Genomic DNA, 24,330 nt, shown 5'->3' on the forward strand with positions numbered 1-24,330 from the left:
ATCTATATCTATATCTATCTATATCTATCTATATCTATCTATCTCGATATGTTGACCAGACCACACACTAGAAGGTGAAGGGACGACGACGTTTCGGTCCGTCCTGGACCATTCTCAAGTCGAGTCTCAAGTCTGATATCTATGTAGATGTCGATAGATATCTATCGATATCTACATGCGGTCATTCACTCCATGGTTTAAGCACTAGTCTATGAGCTATCATAAAATTAAGATATCTAGTAGTTATGTCATCTAGTAGTTATGTCATTCTAGTAGTTAGGTCATTCTAGTAGTTAGGTCGTACTAGTTATCTATTTTGGACGTGGTTGAGAGGGACCACGTACGTACGTGTGTGTGTGTGTGTGTGTGTGTGTGTGTGTGTGTGTGTGTGTGTGTGTGTGTGTGTGTGTGTGTGTGTGTGTGTGTGTGTGTGTGAAAGGGAACTACCAATCCCTAATCATCGCTACAGTAGTCAACTATGGAGTATTCTCGTTCTCTTCCAAGTACCAGTGTTGCATAGTTTGATATCTGCCTCTCTGCTTGCTGTGTGTGTGTGTGTGTGTGTGTGTGTGTTGGAGGCTATTAAAAGGTCACCACTAGAAGGTCAAAGGTTACCGGGCCACCTTTAACCTATTCTCTTCAGAGTTTGACATTGAAGACTTGTGTAAATGTAGATAGCTCTTCTTGAAGGAATTGGGACGATATTTCTGTTCGGGTTGGTTTGTAAAGCCGTGGGGAAATGGGAACGTCTGGAGTAAAATGGGTAATGGGTAATGCACTAGGAATGGGAATAATGAGGGATAAAAGACATTGGAGGATTTGGAACTAGGAATGGGGGGAGATAGCAGGTTATATGTGAAGACGGGATAGGACTCAAGAAATTGATAAGATCAATTATGTATTAACATAATTGATGTTAATTATAAATTAATATATTTTAACATTTAAACATCTGAATGCTCTTGTCTCAGGCTAGCTTTCCTGTCTATCTGGCTCACGCTAGCTCTCCTGTCTATCAGCTGTACCGCCATAACCCCCCTACCACCACCACCACCTGTCCTCTCATTTCTGTCTTGACACCACCACAACCACCACTATGCCCAACCACCACCACAGCATCACCACACACTGGTCGTGGACCACAAGCACCTGTCTCTTCCTAGTTCGAGCAATAAGTGTGAATAATTAACGAGCAGCCGCGAGTAACGGGAAATGCTTTATCAACGACACAGTCTATCAGCCAGGTGTGTGAGACTGGTCCCTCCACCAGGCCAGCCAGGTGTGTGAGACTGGTCCCTCCACCAGGCCAGCCAGGTGTGTGAGACTGGTCCCTCCACCAGGCCAGCCAGGTGTGTGAGACTGGTCCCTCCACCAGGCCAGCCAGGTGTGTGAGACTGGTCCCTCCACCAGGCCAGCCAGGTGTGTGAGACTGGTCCCTCCACCAGGCCAGCCAGGTGTGTGAGACTGGTCCCTCCACCAGGCCAGCCAGGTGTGTGAGACTGGTCCCTCCACCAGGCCAGTCAGGTGTGTGAGACTGGTCCCTCCACCAGGCCAGCCAGGTGTGTGAGACTGGTCCCTCCTCCAGGCCAGCCAGGTGTGTGAGACTGGTCCCTCCACCAGGCCAGCCAGGTGTGTGAGACTGGTCCCTCCACCAGGCCAGCCAGGTGTGTGAGACTGGTCCCTCCACCAGGCCAGCCAGGTGTGTGAGACTGGTCCCTCCACCAGGCCAGCCAGGTGTGTGAGACTGGTCCCTCCACCAGGCCAGCCAGGTGTGTGAGACTAGGTCCCTCCACCAGGCCAGTCAGGTGTGTGAGACTGGTCCCTCCACCAGGCCAGCCAGGTGTGTGAGACTGGTCCCTCCACCAGGCCAGCCAGGTGTGTGAGACTGGTCCCTCCACCAGGCCAGCCAGGTGTGTGAGACTGGTCCCTCCACCAGGCCAGTCAGGTGTGTGAGACTGGTCCCTCCACCAGGCCAGCCAGGTGTGTGAGACTGGTCCCTCCTCCAGGCCAGCCAGGTGTGTGAGACTGGTCCCTCCACCAGGCCAGCCAGGTGTGTGAGACTGGTCCCTCCACCAGGCCAGCCAGGTGTGTGAGACTGGTCCCTCCACCAGGCCAGCCAGGTGTGTGAGACTGGTCCCTCCACCAGGCCAGCCAGGTGTGTGAGACTGGTCCCTCCACCAGGCCAGCCAGGTGTGTGAGACTGGTCGCTCAACGAGGCCAGCCAGGTGTGTGAGACTAGGTCCCTCCACCAGGCCAGCCAGGTGTGTGAGACTGGTCCCTCCACCAGGCCAGTCAGGTGTGTGAGACTGGTCCCTCCACCAGGCCAGCCAGGTGTGTGAGACTGGTCCCTCCACCAGGCCAGCCAGGTGTGTGAGACTGGTCCCTCCACCAGGCCAGTCAGGTGTGAGACTGGTCCCTCCACCAGGCCAGCCAGGTGTGTGAGACTGGTCCCTCCACCAGGCCAGTCAGGTGTGTGAGACTAGGTCCCTCCACCAGGCCAGCCAGGTGTGTGAGACTGGTCCCTCCACCAGGCCAGCCAGGTGTGTGAGACTGGTCCCTCCACCAGGCCAGCCAGGTGTGTGAGACTGGTCCCTCCACCAGGCCAGCCAGGTGTGTGAGACTGGTCCCTCCACCAGGCCAGCCAGGTGTGTGAGACTGGTCCCTCCACCAGGCCAGTCAGGTGTGTGAGACTGGTCCCTCCACCAGGCCAGTCAGGTGTGTGAGACTGGTCCCTCCACCAGGCCAGTCAGGTGTGTGAGACTGGTCCCTCCACCAGGCCAGTCAGGTGTGTGAGACTGGTCCCTCCACCAGGCCAGTCAGGTGTGTGAGACTGGTCCCTCCACCAGGCCAGTCAGGTGTGTGAGACTGGTCCCTCCACCAGGCCAGTCAGGTGTGTGAGACTGGTCCCTCCACCAGGCCAGTCAGGTGTGTGAGACTGGTCCCTCCACCAGGCCAGTCAGGTGTGTGAGACTGGTCCTCCACCAGGCCAGCCAGGTGTGTGAGACTGGTCCCTCCACCAGGCCAGTCAGGTGTGTGAGACTGGTCCCTCCACCAGGCCAGCCAGGTGTGTGAGACTGGCCCCTCCACCAGGCCAGCCAGGTGTGTGAGACTAGGTCCCTCCACCAGGCCAGCCATGTCTACTACATATATGTCTCTCTAACACCCTTCCCCCCCCCCCCCCACACACACCTCCAGGAAGCAGCCCATAGCAGCTGTCTAACTAGCAGGTACCTATTTACTGCTAGGTGAACAGTGGCATTAGGGTGAAAGTAGCTCTGCCCATTTGCTCCACAGTGTATGTGTTCCACACAGTGTGTACTCACCTAGTTGTGCTTGTGGGGGGGGTTGAGCTTTGGCTTTTTGGTCCCGCCTCTCGACCATGTGTGTGTGGGGGAGGGAGGGTGTTGGGGATATGGGGAGAGGGGTGTTCCCTCCCCTTGTGAATTTCCCCCTCCCTTAATGTTACCCCTCTTCCATAGGGGCTCTCCCCCCTTCCTTAGCCCTAAGCAAAGAGCCACACCGCAAAAGGCAATATAATATCACACATGCTCCCGGACGCAGGTTCGAATCCTCGTCACCGCCCTTGTGGATTTGTTGCAATATAATATGTATGTACCCTTGTATTCCTCTTACCGTAAGATAAACCGTTAAGGGACAGTTACCGCCAAAATAAAAAAAAAAACACTCTCCAAGAATGCCGGATTCCTGTTTACGTTCGCGGGAGGAGAGTCGGATATGTTGCCGTTCGCGAAGTCCGGTTCACCTCCTCGGTAATTTAATTGTTGTCATGTAGAGACTTTTCGCGAGCCACATTGGCTTTTATTCAGCTGTGGGTTAAGAGCTAGAGTCGTCTGGCCTCCGAGGGCGGCTCCGGGTTCTTGATGACACGAGTGACGTCAGAACCCGCGGAAATACCACTGGCTGGCTGGCGGGATGTGAAGGTTGGTGCTGGGTGCTGGGGGGCGAGTCTCCACCCACGACACAACCCTCCTCTCTCTCTGGCTCCCTCTCTCTCTCTGGCTCTCTCTCTCTCTGGCTCTCTCTCTCTCTCTGGCTCTCTCTCTCTCTCTGGCTCTCTCTCTCTCTCTGGCTCTCTCTCTCTCTCTGGCTCTCTCTCTCTCTCTGGCTCTCTCTCTCTCTGGCTCTCTCTCTCTCTCTCTGGCTCTCTCTCTGGCTCTCTCTCTCTCTCTCTCTCTCTCTCTCTCTCTCTCTCTCTCTCTCTCTCTCTCTCTCTCTCTCTCTCTCTCTCTCTCTCTCTCTGGCTCTCTCTCTCTGGCTCTCTCTCTCTCTCTCTCTCTCTCTCTCTCTCTCTCTCTCTCTCTCTCTCTCTCTCTCTCTCTAGCTCTCTCTCTAGCTCTCTCTCTAGCTCTCTCTCTCTCTCTGGTTCTTTGGCTCTAGCGCTCTCTCTGGCTCTCTCTCTCTCTCTCTCTCTCTCTCTCTCTCTCTCTCTGGCTCTCTCTCTCTCTATCTCTCTGGCTCTCTCTCTCTGGCTCTCTCTCTCTGGCTCTCTCTCTCTCTCTCTCTCTCTCTCTCTCTCTCTCTCTCTCTCTCTCTCTCTCTCTCTCTCTCTCTCTCTCTCTCTCTCTCTCTGGCTCTCTCTCTCTGGCTCTCTCTCTCTCTCTCTCTCTCTCTCTCTCTCTCTCTCTCTCTCTCTCTCTCTCTCTGGCTCTCTCTCTCTGGCTCTCTCTCTCTCTCTCTCTCTCTCTCTCTCTCTCTCTCTCTCTCTCTCTCTCTCTCTCTCTCTCTCTAGCTCTCTCTCTAGCTCTCTCTCTCTCTCTGGTTCTTTGGCTCTAGCGCTCTCTCTGGCTCTCTCTCTCTCTCTCTCTCTCTCTCTTTGGCTCTCTCTCTCTGGCTCTCTCTGTGTGAACAGTGTCTGGTTACTGGCACTCATGCCGCTAACAGTGCCTGGATAGTGGCACTCATGCCGCGAACAGTGCCTGGATAGTGGCACTCATGCCGCGAACAGTGCCTGGATAGTGGCACTCATGCCGCGAACAGTGCCTGGATAGTGGCACTCATGCCGCGAACAGTGCCTGGATAGTGGCACTCATGCTGCGAACAGTGCCTGGATAGTGGCACTCATGCTGTGAAGTGCCTGGATAGTGGCACTCATGCTGTGAACAGTGCCTGGATAGTGGCACTCATGCAGCGAACAGTGCCTGGATAGTGGCACTCATGCTGTGAACAGTGCCTGGATAGTGGCACTCACGCAGCGAACAGTGCCTGGATAGTGGCACTCATGCTGTGAACAGTGCCTGGATAGTGGCACTCATGCTGTGAAGTGCCTGGATAGTGGCACTCATGCTGTGAACAGTGCCTGGATAGTGGCACTCATGCAGCGAACAGTGCCTGGATAGTGGCACTCATGCTGTGAACAGTGCCTGGATAGTGGCACTCATGCAGCGAACAGTGCCTGGATAGTGGCACTCATGCCGCGAACAGTGCCTGGATAGTGGCACTCATGCTGCGAACAGTGCCTGGATAGTGGCACTCATGCTGTGAACAGTGCCTGGATAGTGGCACTCATGCTGCGAACAGAGCGTGGATAGTTACACTCATGCTGCGAGCAGTGCGTGGATAGTGGCACTCATGCTGTGAACAGTGCGTGGATAGTGGCACTCATGCTGTGAAGTGCCTGGATAGTGGCACTCATGCTGTGAACAGTGCCTGGATAGTGGCACTCATGCAGCGAACAGTGCCTGGATAGTGGCACTCATGCTGTGTACAGTGCCTGGATAGTGGCACTCATGCTGTGAACAGTGCCTGATGAAACAGACTTCAGAGTGCCGTCTCCAGCTCCTCAGATTATGCAAGGAGTGAATGCTCAACTCATTGAAGAAGATTGGCTCATGAATACACTGGTGTTTCCAGGCGTGAAGTGCGTGTGTGTGTGTGTGTGTGTGTGTGTGTGTGTGTGTGTGCGTGCGTGCGTGCGTGTGTGCGTGTGTACTCACATAGTTAGGGATGGAGTGTGTGTGTGCGCGCGCGTGTCTGTAGAATCAAGCTATTCGCTGTTGGACCTCGCCTTTCTATCCGATCTGTTTTTTTTTGCTCTATTATGTCTGCTACATTCATTTTTCTGGCACGCGCACACGCGCGCACAGCTCCCATGAGCGGTCCTATCATAACTTCCCGCCTTTTTTCCCCTAGCGTCGAAAGGTCTAGTCCCTTCAGTCGCGCTTCATTCTCCATCTGTCGCAATTCTGGGACGAGCCTCGTCGCAAACTTCTCTCGTTGTCGTTTTAGCTACCGGGAACAAATACTTGCAAGTAGCACGGGCTACGGCGAGCCCGTACTCGGCCCGGGGCCGAGTATTCGGGTCGACTCGGCCCGGGGCCGAGTATTCGGGTCGACTCGGCCATGGAAATGGAGGCAAGTGTTTCTGGGACACAACGACCAGGCCGCTCTTAAAGGTACCTTGTTGGTCTGGTTATAATTGTTGTGTTGAGTGTGGGAGAGTGACGGAGGTTGGGGCTGCCACACCTACCCCCCACCTCTCTCAACTCTCTCGAACTCACTCTCTCGCTCTCTACTCTCTCTCTGTGTCTCTCTCTCTCTCTACTCTCTCGTCTCTCTCTCTCAACTGTCTCTCCCTCTCAACTCTAACTCACACTCTCAACTCTCTCTACTCTTTTGTCTCTCTCTCTCTCTCTCTCTCTCTCTCTCTCTCTCTCTCTCTCTCTCTCTCTCTCTCTCTCTCTCTCTCTCTCTCTCTCTCTCTCTCTCTGTCTCTCTCTCACACACACTCTCCTTCTCAGTATAATCTTCATATTTTAGGGGTATTTTTTCATATTTTTCATCTCCTCTACCAGTTGCCACGTCGCCCACGTATCAGCCTCTTATGGAACTCCTCACTCACATGTTCTTATCGTTTTCTGAGAAAACACCCCTCCCTTTTTCGATTTATCACTTGATCTATTGAGTTTTGTTTTTCTTAAGAGGCCATGTAGCATCTTAGGTCTAGCTCTCTTCTCTATGTCCAGTAAACTAGCCTTGGTTTACCTGTTCCGTTATAATTGAACTTGTCTGAAAGTCGTATTCTTTGTCGAAAATTTTTTTGGGATGAGGTGGCTTCCGCAACTAAGTCTTCCTGTGCATTCTACTTGGTCTACCACCCTCAGAGGGTGGTAAACTCACTTTGTGTCTACCTTGTCTTGGCTTCTTGGTTTACTGTTTACCCGCAGTAAAGTAGCTGACGTGGTTGGTGGTGTGGTCAACCAGGGTGTGTGATGCAGCTGGCCGCAGTTTGAAGTTGGAGTCATAGCCTGGTTGATCAGGTGTCGTTTGGTGGTGTTTATCTAGTTGGCTTTTGAGCAGCGTGAGTTATGCCAGTTATGCCCCTTGTCCTCTTTGTCTATTTCCCCTGTGTATCTTATATGCCGTGAACACGTCCTTGCCACTGGGCCCGTGTGCATCACTTAACTGGATGCGACACATCCAGGTGTCCCCCAACACCCACATTAACACACAAGGCGTAAGAGAGGTGCCATAGCTGGCACCCCTCACGCTGATTGACACCTGCATGGCACCCATCCCTACCCGGGGCGCCACCAGGGGCCCCCAGTGGCCCCTCAGGGGGGGCCACCATGTATATATAAACGGCCCCCCTTTCAAGTCTCTCAAAAACTCTCCTTGCTGCAAAAGCAGAGAGGCGTATACGCAGAACATGGCGGGCACGAATGTAGAGATGACGCAGGTTAATGGTGTTTTGACCTGTAAAGAACCTGCATCCACAAGGGCCGTGACGACGATTCGAACCTGCGTCCGAGAGCATTCCAGACCTTGTTTTGACCTGTAACTTTTGGGCAGGTTACAGTGGGTGGGTGGGGCACTGCCCAAATGTTTATGGTAGGTTTCTGGGTCCTTGTCACTGTAAGTTCATGGGGCCCCTCGTCACTGTTTCATGATGGCTACCCAATTTTCACAGCAATTGAGCGCCGCGTGGGCGCCCTGGCTGCGTGGATGATGCATCAGTCGGTGCCTAAATCTTGACGGGTGACTGGGTGTGTAGATGGATGACTGTGCGTGGGTGGATGACTGTATGTATCCTGGGGTGCTTGTGTGTGTGTTAGGGGGGGGGGGGAAGGGGTGGATGATTTGGATGACATTGAGTGACTGAGAGAGATTAAGTGATAGAACAACTTTCTTAGCGACCTTGGGAGCAAGGTCTTGGCACTCAAACATAGCCCTCTGAAGGATATATATATATATATATATATATATATATATATATATATATATATATATATATATATATATATATATATATAATATATAATATATAATATAATATAGACAGTGTCAGACCACGGAGGAAGAATTGAAACAGGAATTTCCTTAAGTACGTTGGTATATTAATACATTTACAGAAGGAGTCTGAAGTCTACACTGCTTCTGAAGATGTATTAATATACGAAAGTACTTGAGGAAATTCCTGTTTCAATTCTTCCTCCGTGGTCTACACTGTCACATTTTGAATCACGTGTTAATGTATAGGCTTGAGCATTTCGTAAGACTTGAGGCCTTGGAAGTCTTAAAAAGTCCAATTTAGGACTTGTTCTAAATGGGCGTTGTGTACACGCTCTAAAGTTCCTCCCAGCGTGTGCACACAGTTAGCTGTTTACCTGTGTGTACCTGGATTGTACCTTGATGGGATTCTGAGAGTTCTTCTACCTCCCAGGCCCGGCCCGAGGCCAGGCTGGACTTGTGAACTTGGAACAGGCTCACCTTTGTTTCAACGTGTGGCCTACACGGTGGACGATGTGTAGGCCTACACACAATTCAGCTAGGCCTTCAATCTCCTCTCCTAAACGTCTTGCCTTAACGAGGGACGCAAAGTACAAGTTTGACATAAAGATTCAGTTTAACTGATTCTGATTCTGTTAATTGTTCCTGCGAGATTTTGAAATGTACTTTGAGTACTTGAGGATTCGGACTTGGGTCAGGGTAGCATCCAGTCCAACACGCTAAACACGGCCACAAAACGGACTTGAAGCAATGTATGTTTAGGATTTACGCCTGAAATAAATCTGCACAAATTTATAGCAGTTTATATAGCAATTTTATTTTGAATCACGATACAAAATCTGTTACCACTTTGGTACACTTTTCTGAGACGGATCGACCACTTTGCCTTCCTTATAAGGCTGGGGGGGAGGAGGAGGGCATGGGAGATATAGCAATATACTTGTCAGAGACTGAGGGGGGGGGGGGCAGGCGCGGGAATATGTCTGACGACCTAACGTTTAGGGAGCATAACCAAGCAAATATTGCGTCAGCCAGAAAAATGATCGGATGGATTACGAGAACTTTCAAATCCAGGGATCCCATCCCAATGGTTGTACTCTTCAAGTCACTTGTGTTGTCCCGTCTTGAGTACTGCTCAGTACTCACTTCCCCCTTCAGAGCAGGAGAGATTGCTGAAATAGAGGGAATACAGAGAACATATACGGCACGCATAGAAGAGATAAAGCATCTAAATTATTGGGATCGTCTCAAAGCTCTCCAAATGTACTCACTAGAAAGAAGACGAGAGAGATACCAAATAATATACACGTGGAAGATACTGGAGGGCCAGGTCCCAAATCTGAACAGTAAAATAACAACGTACTGGAGTGAACGATATGGAAGAAAATGCAGAATAGAACCAGTGAAGAGCAAAGGTGCCATAGGCACAATCAGAGAACACTGTATAAACATCAGAGGTCCGCGGTTGTTCAACATCCTCCCAGCGACTATAAGAAATATTGCCGGAACAACCGTCGACATCTTCAAGAGGAAACTAGACTGTTTCCTCCAAGAAGTGCCGGACCAACCAGGCTGTGGTGGGTATGTGGGCCTGCGGGCCGCTCCAAGCAACAGCCTGGTGGACCAAACTCTCACAGGTCAAGCCTGGCTTCGGGCCGGGCTTGGGGAGTAGAAGAACTCCCAGAACCCCATCAACCAGGTATATGTGGGCCTGCGGGCCGCTCCAAGCAACAGCCTGGTGGACCAAACTCTCACAGGTTAAGCCTGGCCTCGGGCCGGGCTTGATGGAGTAGAACAACTCTCAGAACCCTATCCAGGTACAACCAGGAGAGGGAGGAGGAAGGCTGGCGAGGGTATATAGCTGTCAAAGTCAGCCATAAATTGTTTGAATAATTTATATACCGCTTCGTTTTGCTGATGTTCATTTTCCGTGAATTTATCACATTGTTTATTTAGTTGGAGCAGCCGCAGTCTGTATGCCACCTGGACCTGCCCAACCTACAGCAGCCCCCACCTGCAGCGGCAGCAGCAGCTGCTGATTATTGCCCGTGCCACGCTGCCTAAGCCTAGTTGCATAACTAGACGAGGACAAATCATGAATAAATTATTCCTAAACCACGACACGCCGCGAAGGCCTAAACGAAGATCAAAGTTGTCGCTGGGAATTATGTATAATAACTGAACCTATTTTTCCCCCCACAAAAACAATATCTAAAGTCATTCGTCATATTTTGATCTTGAGATGTATTGGTTTCGTCGCTTGGGAACCGCCAGATGTGTGATGGTTGGTAATTATGGTGTCCAGGTGTGTGAGTGGTTGGTAGTGGACAGTCAGGTGTGTGTGGGTGATCAGGTGTGCCTCGGACGACTGTGTCCTGTACACATAATTGAAGCGAAGGTTGCATCAATACGCAAGCTCCGTCTTGAGGCCAGGTTTCACTGCATGAATCAATACTGGTCATTGTGGTTCAGGGAAGAATGATATTTGCAATTGCAACGTCGACCCCCCCCCCATGTGTGCGTGCACGTTGTAATATGTATGTGGGATACATATGTGTAGTGTCAATACTTCCGGGGCTGTGAACATATAAGAAATGTAAAGTCTTGAAAGTAACTCAGAATTGGTCATTTGATAACCAGATACACACACACTTGTACCCGGCTGTGCCCGGGGTCAGTTTCCCCTCTCGTCTCGTCCTCTTCTATCCCGTTCCACGTCCTATCTCTCATTCTCCCCCTCCCCCTCCCCCCCCTCTGAAACTATCATTACTAAACAAACTACTGAACCACTCTTGGGAGGAAACAAATATTTCAGAGTTCAAGTAAATCGTATTTGGGGGGATGTATAGATGTCTATATTTCGTCAAGCATTTCATTTGGGCCCATACCGACTCGTGACCTATGACACGCCCCCACCCAACACGGTTCATCTTGCAAAGTTGGTTAAAGGTTAGCTCCAAGTGTCCTCTGGTTTCTTCTAACGTAATTACAGTCACGACCAATTTGGAGTATGAAATTGGGTGGCAAATTGGCAGGATAACGATGGTTGCTACGGACCAGTTAGCGATTTCCAGACCCGAATTGGCTGGATTTCCGAGGCCTAGATCATGGCTACTTAGGCCTAAATTTTCCATTCCCAAGACTCCAACCAATGTGATGTATTTAGGCTTATCAACGTTCCCTCCCTTCCCCCCTAGGCCTACTACTGATCTAGTAACAGTTGCTTATATTTACTGCTAGGTGAACAGAAGCATCAGGAGAAATGAAGAGCACCCAACCGTTTCTGTCTTGCTCATGACTGTTATTCACAAATAACATTTTAAATATCGTATATTAACTATGACCATTCTACAGAGGGGGGTGGGGTGGTGGGGGGCATTTCTCGAATGCCCATTGGCTGATGATTTCCTATACCGTATATTTAGGCCAATCGCGTAGCTCCACGTAGCGATCGCCTCTACGATTGGTTGAGACCGTCACGTGACATGGGCGTGAAACGTTCGTGTTGAAGGGGTCCTACCACTCCACTCTACTTTCCTGTGCCTTTTCTGACCCTTTCTGTGCTTTTTCTGTGCCCTTCATTCTTCTCCATTTTGTCTCCTGTTCCGTCTCCACCAGCATCCTCTCTTCCTCTTTAGAGGTCACATCTCTCTCTCTCTCTCTCTCTCTCTCTCTCTCTCTCTCTCTCTCTCTCTCTCTCTCTCTCTCTCTCTCTCTCTCTCTCTTCTCTCTTCTCTCTTCTCTCTTCTCTCATCTCCCCTCCCTCATTCCTCCACTGCCTCGTCATCCCTCACCTCTCCCGGCCCCCCTCATCCTCCTCTCCCTCACTCCCACTATCCCCCAGCCTCACCCCATCCCCCCCCCTATCCTGACGTCTTGACCTTCAATCAGTACAGTGAGACGCGCGTGACTGTTGATCACAGTAGGTTTGGCTCAGTCTGCCCTGAAGAACCTACGTTCTCCTGTCTCTTGGTACTCGATACAAAAATAAAGTTAATTCAGATTTACCCAGGGATAAGGTTTATGTAGCTTGATAAACCATAGATAAACCCAGGTTTATCTATGGTTTACTCAGGGCTTAAGTCGGGTTTAGCCTGGTTTATCCAGCTTTTTCCCTGGTTTATCTATGGTTTACCGAGAGCTTAAGTCGGGTTTAGCCTGGTTTATCCAGCTTATACCCAGGTTTATCTATGGTTTAACCAGGGGCTTAAGGCGGGTTTAGCCAGGATTATCCAGGGGTTTAACTTTGCAGCACGGTTAATGTAAATCCTGGCCGTTTAACTAGTGTTCTATTCCGCTCCTCTCCTGGGAATAAGGTTTATTCTTTATCGACTGGCTTTTATTGAGTTTGACTCTGTTGTTCTAATGAGTTATTTGGAGAGGTTCGAATTAGTTGATTAGTGGTATGGTGTAAAGGGCAGTTAGTTGGTTTAGTGTGTGTGTGTGTGTGTGTGTGTGAGAGTGTGTGTGTGTGTGTGTGTGTGTGTGTGTGTGTGTGTGTGTGTGTGTGTGTGTGTGATACGTTTTAAGCTGACTCTCAAATACAACGTGATAAACTTAACACCATTTTAAGGTCTGGTGTGTTCGTTTCAGTGTCAGCTACGTCGAACTGTGGCGCATTCTGGCAGTATTGGGGTGGGAGAGAGAGAGAGAAGGGGAGAGAGAGAGAGAGGAGGAGGGAGAGTGCTTGGTAAAGATGACTAAAGTGGTTATACAGCAAGCTGAACTTCACCATCTCCTTAAAACACTTGACGTGGGGTCAGACTGTATGTGTGTTTGGGGGGTCTTACCTATGTGGGGTAAAGCTGGATAAGGTCACCCTGGGACTATTACCTTGCCGTGTGTGTGGGCCGGTTACCCTCACCTGTCACAGGCATCTATCAACTCTCTCCACCTCAAGGGCATGTCACCCTCCCTATGGAAGGGAAGGGAATTGACTTGAGAATGGTCCAGGACGGACCGAAACGTCGTCGTCGTCCCTTCACCTTCTAGTGTGTGGTCTGGACCAGAGTCACTGCTATTCATCACTGGTAAAGGTCTTTGAGACGATAATATTTCGGTAAAAGATTACATTTTTTCACATCATGGCTTTAGAAAAGGTCTATCTGCTGATGATCTCTTGCTGAAGCTCTTCAGTAGGCGAGATCACACACTGGGTCAGCCCAAGATCAAGTGTGTTGTTTACTCTGGATATGGCATTTGTCTTTGGCCTGGTTTGGCACTCTGGATTTGGCACTCTTTAAGAGTAGTGTTCAATGGAATGGAATCCGAAAGCCCTCACTCAATTAGAACGTTTATTTCAACTATTAACTACTCCTTATTGCTGAAACTCAAGGCTTTAATAATGACTGTATTGAAGAAATGCCAACTACTACAAGGGTCATTAGCTACAGGGTTTCAACATTTTTTATCTGAAGAATATGGTGGATCATATGATGAATATGGTACCATATTCATCATATGGTGAATCAGACAAGCATACAGATGAATGTCAAACGTCTAGTGTTCAGAGATATTGATATATAGGGAATGATGCCAGATGATGAATGATGATTCCATTTTTTCTGAAGATGTATTAATATACGAAAGTACTTAAGGGAATTCCTGTTTCAATTCTTCCTCCGTGGTCTGACACTGTCACATTTTTCATCACGTGTTAATTTTCGTGATTTAAACACGTAGGGAATGATGTTTGACTCTTCAATGTCCACCCAACCACTTGGGCTGGACGGTAGAGCGACGGTCTCGCTTCATGCAATTCGGCGTTCAATCCCCGACCGTCCACAAGTGGTTGGGCACCATTCCTTTCCCACAAGGAAAGGAGGGGTCATCTCTAGTCTTGAGCAATACTGGTCTGAATCAGGACCTCCAACACTGTCGAGATGTTGGGAGAACTTACTGTTATGTACAAGGCTAATATTTCTCAAAGTTCTTTACCTGCTCCAACTTCGTGGACAACCAGTAGTTGGCACTCATAACTTAAGGCGCTCAGCCATCAACAGTCTCTTGCTAGTAATGGTTTCTCAAGAAATTCACTCCATCTGTGATCGCACAATATCAAGTCAACCAATCCCTTGAAGGCTCTGAGACACAGTTAGCTCCTGGCTCATCCTGTTCCTTATATAATTGTTACTTTTGTTACTTAGCATTAAAGCCAGTTTATTCCAAATGGATACAAATAATAATATCTAGAAATAAATGAGTCTCTAGGATTAGGCTGTAGATGAGCTGGTGTAGGATAACAGCTCTTGCTTGCATCTTCACTAGGTACCTCAATGATATAGGGAGAGCGAGAGGAGACCTCTCTCTCTCTCTCTTTCTCTCTCTCTCTCTCTCTCTCTCTCTCTCTCTCTCTCTCTCTCTCTCTCTCTCTCTCTCTCTCTCTCTCTCTCTCTCTCTCTCTCTCCCTGCGCGGATGCTAGCCATAAATTTGCAAGCATTGTCAGTGTCGGGATAACAGTAAGTGCTTCAGGTAGTAAATAGGTGGGTGGTGGTGTGATATGGCTGGCGGTGTGTGGATGTTGGTAGTGGTGTGGTGGTAGTGCTGCTGTAGGTGTTTGGTGGTAGTGGTGGTAGTCAGGGAAGACCATGAACAGGGGCAATCATTGCGGGAGAGTAGGCAGGCTGGCCCCTGGGGATGTGTAGAGGCAGCAGAGACGGATAATGCACGCACACTCACACACGCACACGCACACTCACACACGCACACGCGCACACAGTGAGAGATAGGCCGTCGGTCCTTAAGCCCTTCCACTTCCGGCCGTTGTTTAGAAGTGGTCGTTAGACACCTTGCCGTTGTTTGAAGGCGGTCGTTACGATTTGGCCGCTGTTGGTCATTGCGCATTTGTGAGCTGATAGATAGCCACTGTTCCGCCGCGCTGGGGAGTCGTCGCCTCAGCACTGGGGAAGATTATCAGGGCGTCCTGGACCCCTGTCTGCGCCAGGGAACCCATTCCTTGCTCACTTTTAAACCTTTAGTGGTCCACTTGGCTTTGTGGTTGCTGAACCCTTTTGCTTCGCGTTTGAACTCTCTACCACTTTTTTTTAGGGGACGGGGACCAGGGGAGAGGTGGTGTGTTGTATATATATAAAGAAAATGTGTGTTTTATTCTGGTTAGTGTGTGTGTGTTCTACCGGGGTGTAGCGGGTTAGTTTGGAGTGGAGGTGTGGGTATGGGGGTGGGAGCAGGTGTGGAGGTGGGAACAGGTGTGGGGGTGGAAGTTGGAAGAGAAGTAATCATTAGAGTAGGAGAAGGAAGGAACGCAGCAGACGAGTGGTATGTGAGCAAACATGACCTTTTTAATGCCGAGATAGTCATTATTATGGGGGGAGGGGGAGTGAGGGGGGATGAGTGAGGGGGGATGAGTGAGGGGGGGGAGGGGGTGCGTGTGAGGGGTTGGGAGGGAGGAATTTATTGTTAATAAAATAGTGCTAAATGTTAATGAAACGCGGGTAGCTGTGTCCGTAGAGTGTCTTCGTGGACTCTGGACTGTACCAAGTTAGCAAAGTCTGTATTTGAACTAGTTCTAGGTATCTGCCATCTTTGTTGTGAAGTTTATATTGGTCTAAACATTCGGGTCTGATAGAGAATTCAGACTCAAAAAGTCCTGAAAGTACTATTATAAAAACCTATGATTTGTTTAGATATGATACTTATATATATGGGCAAGTTACCTGTGGCAGGTGTCTACCGTTACCTGTGGCAGGTGTCTACCGTTACCTGTGGCAGGTGGCTGCCGTTACCTGTGGCAGGTGGCTACCGTTACCTGTGGCAGGTGGCTGCCGTTACCTGTGGCAGGTGTCTACCGTTACCTGTGGCAGGTGGCTGCCGTTACCTGTGGCAGGTGTCTACCGTTACCTGTGGCAGGTGGCTGCCGTTACCTGTGGCAGGTGGCTACCGTTACCTGTGGCAGGTGGCCACCGTTACCTGTGGCAGGTGGCTACCGTTACCTGTGGCAGGTGGCTACCGTTACCTGTGGCAGGTGGCTACCGTTACCTGTGGCAGGTGGCTACCGTTACCTGTGGCAGGTGGCCACCGTTACCTGTGGCAGGTGGCCACCGTTACCTGTGGCAGGTGGCCACCGTTACCTGTGGCAGGTGGCCACCGTTACCTGTGGCAGGTGGCTACCGTTACCTGTGGCAGGTGGCTGCCGTTACCTGTGGCAGGTGGCCACCGTTACCTGTGGCAGGTGGCTACCGTTACCTGTGGCAGGTGGCTACCGTTACCTGTGGCAGGTGGCTGCCGTTACCTGTGGCAGGTGGCCACCGTTACCTGTGGCAGGTGGCTACCGTTACCTGTGGCAGGTGGCTGCCGTTACCTGTGGCAGGTGGCCACCGTTACCTGTGGCAGGTGGCTACCGTTACCTGTGGCAGGTGGCTACCGTTACCTGTGGCAGGTGGCTACCGTTACCTGTGGCAGGTGGCCACCGTTACCTGTGGCAGGTGGCCACCGTTACCTGAGGCAGGTGGCTACCGTTACCTGTGGCAGGTGGCTACCGTTACCTGTGGCAGGTGGCTGCCGTTACCTGTGGCAGGTGGCTACCGTTACCTGTGGCAGGTGGCTACCGTTACCTGTGGCAGGTGGCTACCGTTACCTGTGGCAGGTGGCTACCGTTACCTGTGGCAGGTGGCTACCGTTACCTGTGGCAGGTGGCTACCGTTACCTGTGACAGGTGGCTACAGGTGAGCATTCCAAAAGCAGATTCTGTTATCAGCAACTGGGTCATGACCTCACACACTGCATTACTAAATATCCAATCATTAGACCTTTCAGACCTGCTGGTGTGAGGTCCATAGAGTTTGACAATGACTTTATTACCTCTCGTGTGCTTGAGGATATCCTCATAATGTTAAGTTCACATGCCACTGATCACAATCACATGTGTGACTCGTTATCATCCTGCGATATGGGGTATCTGTAGCATCTCTTGACACACTACGGAGCCCTTCTAGGGGTAGCTGCATTACAATGACCAAAATTAGCACTCATTTACCCTCCCACTTGCGAAACATGTACATCTTTTCCCTCATTCATAGCGGCAGTGTTTACGTTAGTGGGTTGATGAGCTCCTACGAATGTTATCTACACCTAGATATCTAAGTCCTAGACAATATTTATAAGCTGTCTGGTCCTAGACATTATATACAAACTAAGCAATTGGGTCGTTTGTGGTATTTATCAGCTACGTCATTGGGTCCTAGGCAATATTTACAAGGTACCCACTTGGGTCCTGTGTAGTATTTACAAGGTACCCACTTGGGTCCTGTGTAGTATTTACAAGGTACCCACTCGGGTCCTGTGTAGTATTTACAAGGTACCCACTTGGGTCCTGTGTAGTATTTACAAGGTACCCACTTGGGTCCTGTGTAGTATTTACAAGGTACCCACTCGGGTCCTGTGTAGTATTTACAAGGTACCCACTTGGGTCCTGTGTAGTATTTACAAGGTACCCACTCGGGTCCTGTGTAGTATTTACAAGGTACCCACTTGGGTCCTGTGTAGTATTTACAAGGTACCCACTCGGGTCCTGTGTAGTATTTACAAGGTACCCACTCGGGTCCTAGGCAATATTTACAAGGTACCCACTCGGGTCCTGTGTAGTATTTACAAGGTACCCACTTGGGTCCTGTGTAGTATTTACAAGGTACCCACTCGGGTCCTAGGCAATATTTACAAGGTACCCACTCGGGTCCTAGGCAATATTTACAAGGTACCCACTCGGGTCCTGTGTAGTATTTACAAGTTACGCTGTCAGGTCCTACGCAAAATATTGGCCTTTCACTTCATGTCTCTTCTTTTATTCTGTTGTTGTGAATAATATATTTACTGAACGTGTTGCCACGTGGTGAAGCGTTTCGACCTTTGGAGTAGTTAGCGGTCAACGAGCGTGACCACGGCGGGGCCGGGAGGAATGATGTGAGGACACTGTCTCACCGCCGGAAAAATATTGTTGTCAGATGGAAGGACATGTCAATTTGTCATTGATTCTCCCATTGCGTCTCTTGCAGCTTGGTAAGTGGTCTGTTTTGGGAGCTCTCTGTCTGTCTCTGTCTGTCTCTCTCTCTCTGTCTCTCTCTGTCTGTCTGTCTGTCTCTGTCTGTCTGTCTCTGTCTGTCTCTCTCTCTCTCTCTCTCTCTCTCTCTCTCTCTCTCTCTCTCTCTCTCTCTCTCTCTCTCTCTCTCTCTCTCTCTCTCTCTCTGTGTGTCTCTCGCTGTCGCTGTCTCTCTCTCTTTCTCTCTGTCTCTAGCTGTATCTCTCTCTCCCCCCCCCCATGCCCCGCGGGTCACCCCCACACACGTGCCCAATAATAGCACCGACAAAGGAGAGAATTTAACAGCCTTTTCAAAGAAAAAGATCTTTTTTCAACAAGCTCATTTTTTTTGGCAAAAAACGGGAGAAAAAAATTTTGTCTCCACGATCGCTAGTGCGTGTGCACTCACCTGCGTGTGCTTGCTCGGTGGGGCTCGTGCTCACGGGCCCCGACTTTTGACAAAAGACACTCTTGACCTGCCACACTGATGTATATCTGACACGGCGTCTGGGGACATACCCGGCTTGACGCTCCGCCACATATCTGGCTTGGCATATACATGTGTTGGTTAAATCCCCACCAACGAGTCTGACCCCAACCAACGAGTGACAGTCACGGTCTTGCCCTCCGTGACGGGAAATCTTACGTGTCTGAAGGGTGTAGGAGACGGCTGGTGTAGGACACGGAGACCGTAAGGAAGCTGTAGGAGACGCCGGTGGTGACTGGACGTGGGACTTGTGAACGAAGGAACTGCGGGACTTGGCCGCCCCCTCTCACGAGATCATCGTCTAGAAATACGAAAACTGATTGAATCTCGTTGGATTTCGGTCACTTGTCCTAGACCATTGGCAGCTTAAAGCTGGGATGTCCCCCTGGCGGCGTCGGTCGCTGCCTTCACTGCTTTCACTGTTCCTTACTGCCTTCACCGCCCTTCCCTGCCTTCATCGTCCCCTTCATTCACCCATCTTGAGATGAGATGATTTCGGGGCTTTAGTGTCCCCGCGGCCCAGTCCTCGACCAGGCCTCCACCCTCAGGAAGCAGCCTGTGACAGCTGACTAACACCCAGGTACCTATTTTACTGCTAGGTAACAGGGGCATAGGGTGAAAGAAACTTTGCCCATTGTTTCTAGCTGGCGCCCGGGATCGAACCCGGAACCACAGGATCAGAAGTCCAGCGTGCTGTCCGCTCAGCCGACCCCACTCCCCATGACCCCACTCCCTGCTGGGTTCCAGGCCAGAGGTAGTTCCCAGGTGCTAGGTGGTGCTTAGACCTAGCCTCCCTTGTCTTGAAAGTGGAATAAGGACCTAGAGGCTTACAAAATTCTTATGGGGCGTTTATGCCTCTCTCTCTCATAAGTGGGGCGTTGCCTCCTCATCCCCTACTGTAGCTTGATAACATTGCAGTTGTATGGATTGAAGTCCATTAACCACCACACATCCACGCCCCGCACCACCCAGACCCCACATCCAACTCTATGCTTAAAGCTGTAGGTAAACTCCCCTAAGGGCCCAGGGTTCGATTCCCGGCAGGTACAATTGAACAGAGCTTCTTTCACCCTGATTTTTCCCCCCACCTGTTACCTAGCAGTAAATATGTACCTGGGAGTTAGACAGCTGCTACGAGCTGCTGAGCTCAGCAGGTCTCTGAATACCTGGCGAAGGGTAATTAATATGTGAGCTATTTAATCGTGCCAGAAATAACTCCGGGAGTCAAACACCTGTCAGATAAAGGTAGGTGTTTGCGTGGGAATTCAGCATTAAACTTTCAGAAAAGGCAGATTTTTTTCCCCACTTAAACTGCCGCCTGGTAAATGAACACAATTATCTTGTACATTACCAAACTGTCCTGTGTTTTCTAATTGGCCATTAGCCCCTTAAATGGGTGGTTCATTTCTTAATTGGTATCCATTCTTTAACTGGGTATTTTCAGTCCCTAAATGGGCTTTATTTACCAATTTGTTTACATTTCTAAACTGGCTTTCATTCCCTGAAGTTAATCATTGTAAATGTAAATTCTTGAGAATTTGAAAAAAATGTTTTTTTCAGGTATATTAAATTTACACATTTTGATTGGTCAAACGGTTTAACTCTCTCTTATCTCTCTTATCTCTCTTATCTCTCTCTCTCTCTCTCTCTCTCTCTCTCTCTCTCTCTCTCTCTCTCTCTCTCTCTCTCTCTCTCTCTCTCTCTCTCTCTCTCTCTGAATAGTAGATAATCGGGCCTTGCATACTAGGCCAATTAGTGCATTCTGGCTATTAGGCACGACATATATATATATATATATATATATATATATATATATATATATATATATATATATATATATATATATATATATATATATATTTTTTTTTTTTATTTTGTGAGGGTACCACCTCTGGTGCCAATGTGGGGACCCATAGCCTCGGAGAAGAAAATAAAAAGTATTCAGAGGAGACCTTGTGGCTTCTCACTGAACACTAATATTATCTTCTCCTACCACCCCCATTCTTTTGTATGTACACATATATATTTACTTTATTTGAACTTTGTTACAAAAAAGGAGTTACATATGGGTTACAAAGATGGTTGTCATAGGTTGTCGAGTTCCTCCAGCTCCTCAGATGGCGGGCAGGAACCCTGGATGCAGTGCGCATTTCCCCTCTGTATATATATATATATATATATATATATATATATATATATATATATATATATATATATATAATTTTGTAGAAACTAGTTATACTAAGTTTATAAAATTCTTACTTCCTCCTATATCATTTTCCTCCCAGGACGAAGGAGGTAGTCACTGAGAACAGCCTCTCCCTAAGACACTGTTAGTCCTGGGAGGGGGATAACGAGGCAAGGAGGACCCCATATTTCTGTTGTTTCCCCTCTAACATAACTTCCCGTTTTCTTTTTCCAGCTGGATCAAATGAGAAGGACAGTCTCTGCAAAGGTTTGATCTTTTATGTTTTCTGTATGGCACTTCTTGCTTAACTAACACACCCGCTTGTTAGGTTGCTCTAACTAGTACTGTTGTGCTCACTTGGGTCTAGTTTGCCACTAAATTAGGCCTGTGTTGTTGTTAGTCTAGGCGTTTGTTAACGATAATCCCATCATGTGGGAATAATAGGAAATGACATTGCAGACGAAGCTGCAAAACTTGCTACTATGAGGAGAAATGTAGACATTAAGGTGTGAAGTATTTTTTAGCTTCCTGCACTTAGTTATCATGGCAGGTGTGGCCAGGCACTATGGCAGGTGTGGCCAGGCACCCTGGCAGGTTTGGCCAGGCACCCTGGCAGGTTTGGCCAGGCACCCTGGCAGATGTGGTGCCTAAGCGGACACCAACCCATCTCAGCAGCCAAACTACTAACCACATCAATAACATGTCGCCTCCAATTCCTGTTAATCAACGTTAATTGCCAATCAAACCCCTCATTCACGATTGGTTCACAGGGACATATATATATATATATATATATATATATATATATATATATATATATATATATATATATATATATATATATATATATATATATATGGTGTATGGATATACGTCTCAGTGTATATACATCCCATTTCTGGGTGTATATATACCGAGAGGTTTGTATAGTCTTGGATTATATTCACCGCTGAAGTTAAACTACCCTCCTGTTTATTAGTAATTTTTGTAACTATATGCACCATAGTACAAAGATTGACATATTAAGCGATTAGATAGTCGAATTTTGTACTATTCATTTCATAGTCTAAAAAACTGAAGCTAAAAGCTTATATATTCCTAGGCCTAGTATATAGTACATATATGTACTATATTAGGTCTCAGATATCGTGTATTAGGCCTAAGAAGGTTAGGTTAGGTTAATTTAGTTCGTCTTTGACACATAAGTAGAAAATCGTTTTCCGGTTTGTCCAAATTCAATTTCAATACGGATTTGTACTTTCTAGTTGCGTAGTAAGTTGGTATTTGTACTATGGTATAAGTACTATAAGTGCTGCCAAAACTGGAGGATGAGCTGCCTGACGTAGATATGTAGTAGTTAGATGGCCAGTAGGCTAGTGTGGCTGCCTTAATAACCCTCCAGAGGTTGTTAGCCTTCAAGTACCACCTTGAGATGGTTTCGGGGCTTAGCATCCCCGTGGCCCGGTCCTCGACCAGCCCTCCTACACCAAACGTCCAGGTTAGTTGTTTTGACTGCCTTGATGACACTCCAGAGGGGACTTGGGTTGGACGGTAGAGCGACGGTCTGGCTTCATGCAGTTCGGCGTTCAATCCCCGACTGTCCACAAGTGCTAGGGCACCATTCCTTACCCACCGTCCCATCCCAAATCCTTATCCTGACCCCTTCCAAGTGCTATATAGTCGTAATGACTTAGTGCTTTACTTTGATAATTCTCTCCCTCTCTCTCTCCAGAGGTTGATATAGGCTTTAAGGCCAAGATGAAATTCTCGAAACTGTATTGAAACCAAATCATGGCACTTGCGAACGGTGAATATTTCGACTCGACAATGTGGCTGGTGCTTTTGGTGGCTTTTATAACTCTTTTTTCCTTTAAAGCAATAACTAAAAGGTTGTTTTTGGAGAGGCAGAGTTACTGGGCCTAGTGGGACTTTGTGTTTTTATTGAGCAAGATTTACATGCAGTTTTGGTAGGAGGGGCGAGGCACTGGTGTGTGCCTGTGTGGGTGTGGGCCACTGCAGGTGTAGGGCCACTGCAGGTGTGGGTGTGGGCCACTGCAGGTGTGGGTGTGGGCCACTGCAGTGGGGGTACATGAGGGTTATTTAACATAAGTTGTCTGGGACAGGAAGCCTGTACCTGGGCTTATCTAGAACCCGTCCCCTGGGAAAAGTGCTGACCTCCCCAGAGATGCCACCCGCAACAGCTTCGTAGCTCACGCTATAGGTGAATAGGTGCATCAGGTGAAAGGAAACGTGCCCATCCCCCCCCCCCAAGCATGCGCACAAAGTAAGCCAAAGTGTTTTAACCCGCCCTGGGATTTCCAATCGGGGTCACCCGGTTGTGAACCGAGTCTGTAGACCACTGTGCTACGGGACCCCCCCCCCACTGGCGGGATGATAGCCGTTATCAGTGATAACGGATGATGCCATTACTCAACACGACGGCTCCGTCCCGTTGGAAAGCAAAGTTTGGGAGCTGTTCGAAACTTGTGTTCGATTTCTTGGCGGTAAAACAGAGAGCATTTGTCTCAGTTAAATCCTCTCGATCAATACTCTCATTTTCCCCTCTCGGACAAGCATGTTCCTGCTCCCCTCAGGTCAACATGCTCTCACTTGCTCCACAACATGTTCCCCCTCTTTAGGTCAACACTTGCTCCCCCTTCCATTGGGTCAACACCCTCGCTGTCCCTTAGATCAAGTCCCCCCTCACTGGCCTTCAGATCAAGTCCTCTCACTGCTTATCAGATCAAGTGTCCCCTCACTGCCCATCAGATCAAGTCCCCCCCCCTCACTGCCCCCTCAGATCAAGTCCCCTTACTGCCCCTCAGATCAAGTCCCCTCACTGCCCCTCAGATCATGTCCCCTCACTGCCCCTCAGATCAAGTCCCCTCACTGCCCCTCAGATCATGTCCCCTCACTGCCCATCAGATCAATATGTCCTCATAAGAGAACATTGCCAACACTAATTATTGACATACTTTCCCCTCTCAGTATCACGTTTGTATATATCAGGTGAGTTCTCTCCCTCTCTCCTTCTCTCCCTCCCTCTCCCTCCCTCCCTCCCTCCCTCTCTCCCTCCCTCTCTCCCTCTCTCCCTCTCTCCCTCTCTCTACGTAGGGGTACCTCAGCATTAAGCCAGAGAGACGACAAGTATGATTTAGAAGCTCCTATAACCACTCCTGGCTGCCTGGGCCCCGTTGTAACAACCTATCAAACTGCCTCCCACATCACTAACTAATATTAATGCCCAAATGGCTTCGTAATTGGACCATTACGGCGTTGGGGAGTTTAAACAGGTCGAATGGCGCGGAGTTGTCATCGCAAACCCCCCCACCCAGAGTGTAACTAAATCTTGAGCTTATCTGAATGTTCCTGATATG

The 24,330-nt window shown here is 49.1% G+C and overlaps 1 protein-coding gene across 2 annotated transcripts in view; it reads left to right on the forward strand.

Moving 5' to 3' along the window:
- LOC123771894 (solute carrier family 4 member 11) overlaps positions 1-24,330 on the forward strand; it is a 427,825-nt gene that overhangs the window by 330,853 nt on the left and 72,642 nt on the right. For both annotated transcript variants that reach the window (XM_069324327.1, XM_069324328.1), the window contains exon 4: positions 21,188-21,220. In XM_069324327.1, coding sequence (XP_069180428.1) covers positions 21,188-21,220 — 33 coding nt within the window. The remainder of the gene's footprint in view (positions 1-21,187; positions 21,221-24,330) is intronic.

The sequence above is a fragment of the Procambarus clarkii genome, chromosome 14 (assembly GCF_040958095.1).
Source record: "Procambarus clarkii isolate CNS0578487 chromosome 14, FALCON_Pclarkii_2.0, whole genome shotgun sequence".
Taxonomy (NCBI): domain Eukaryota; kingdom Metazoa; phylum Arthropoda; class Malacostraca; order Decapoda; family Cambaridae; genus Procambarus; species Procambarus clarkii.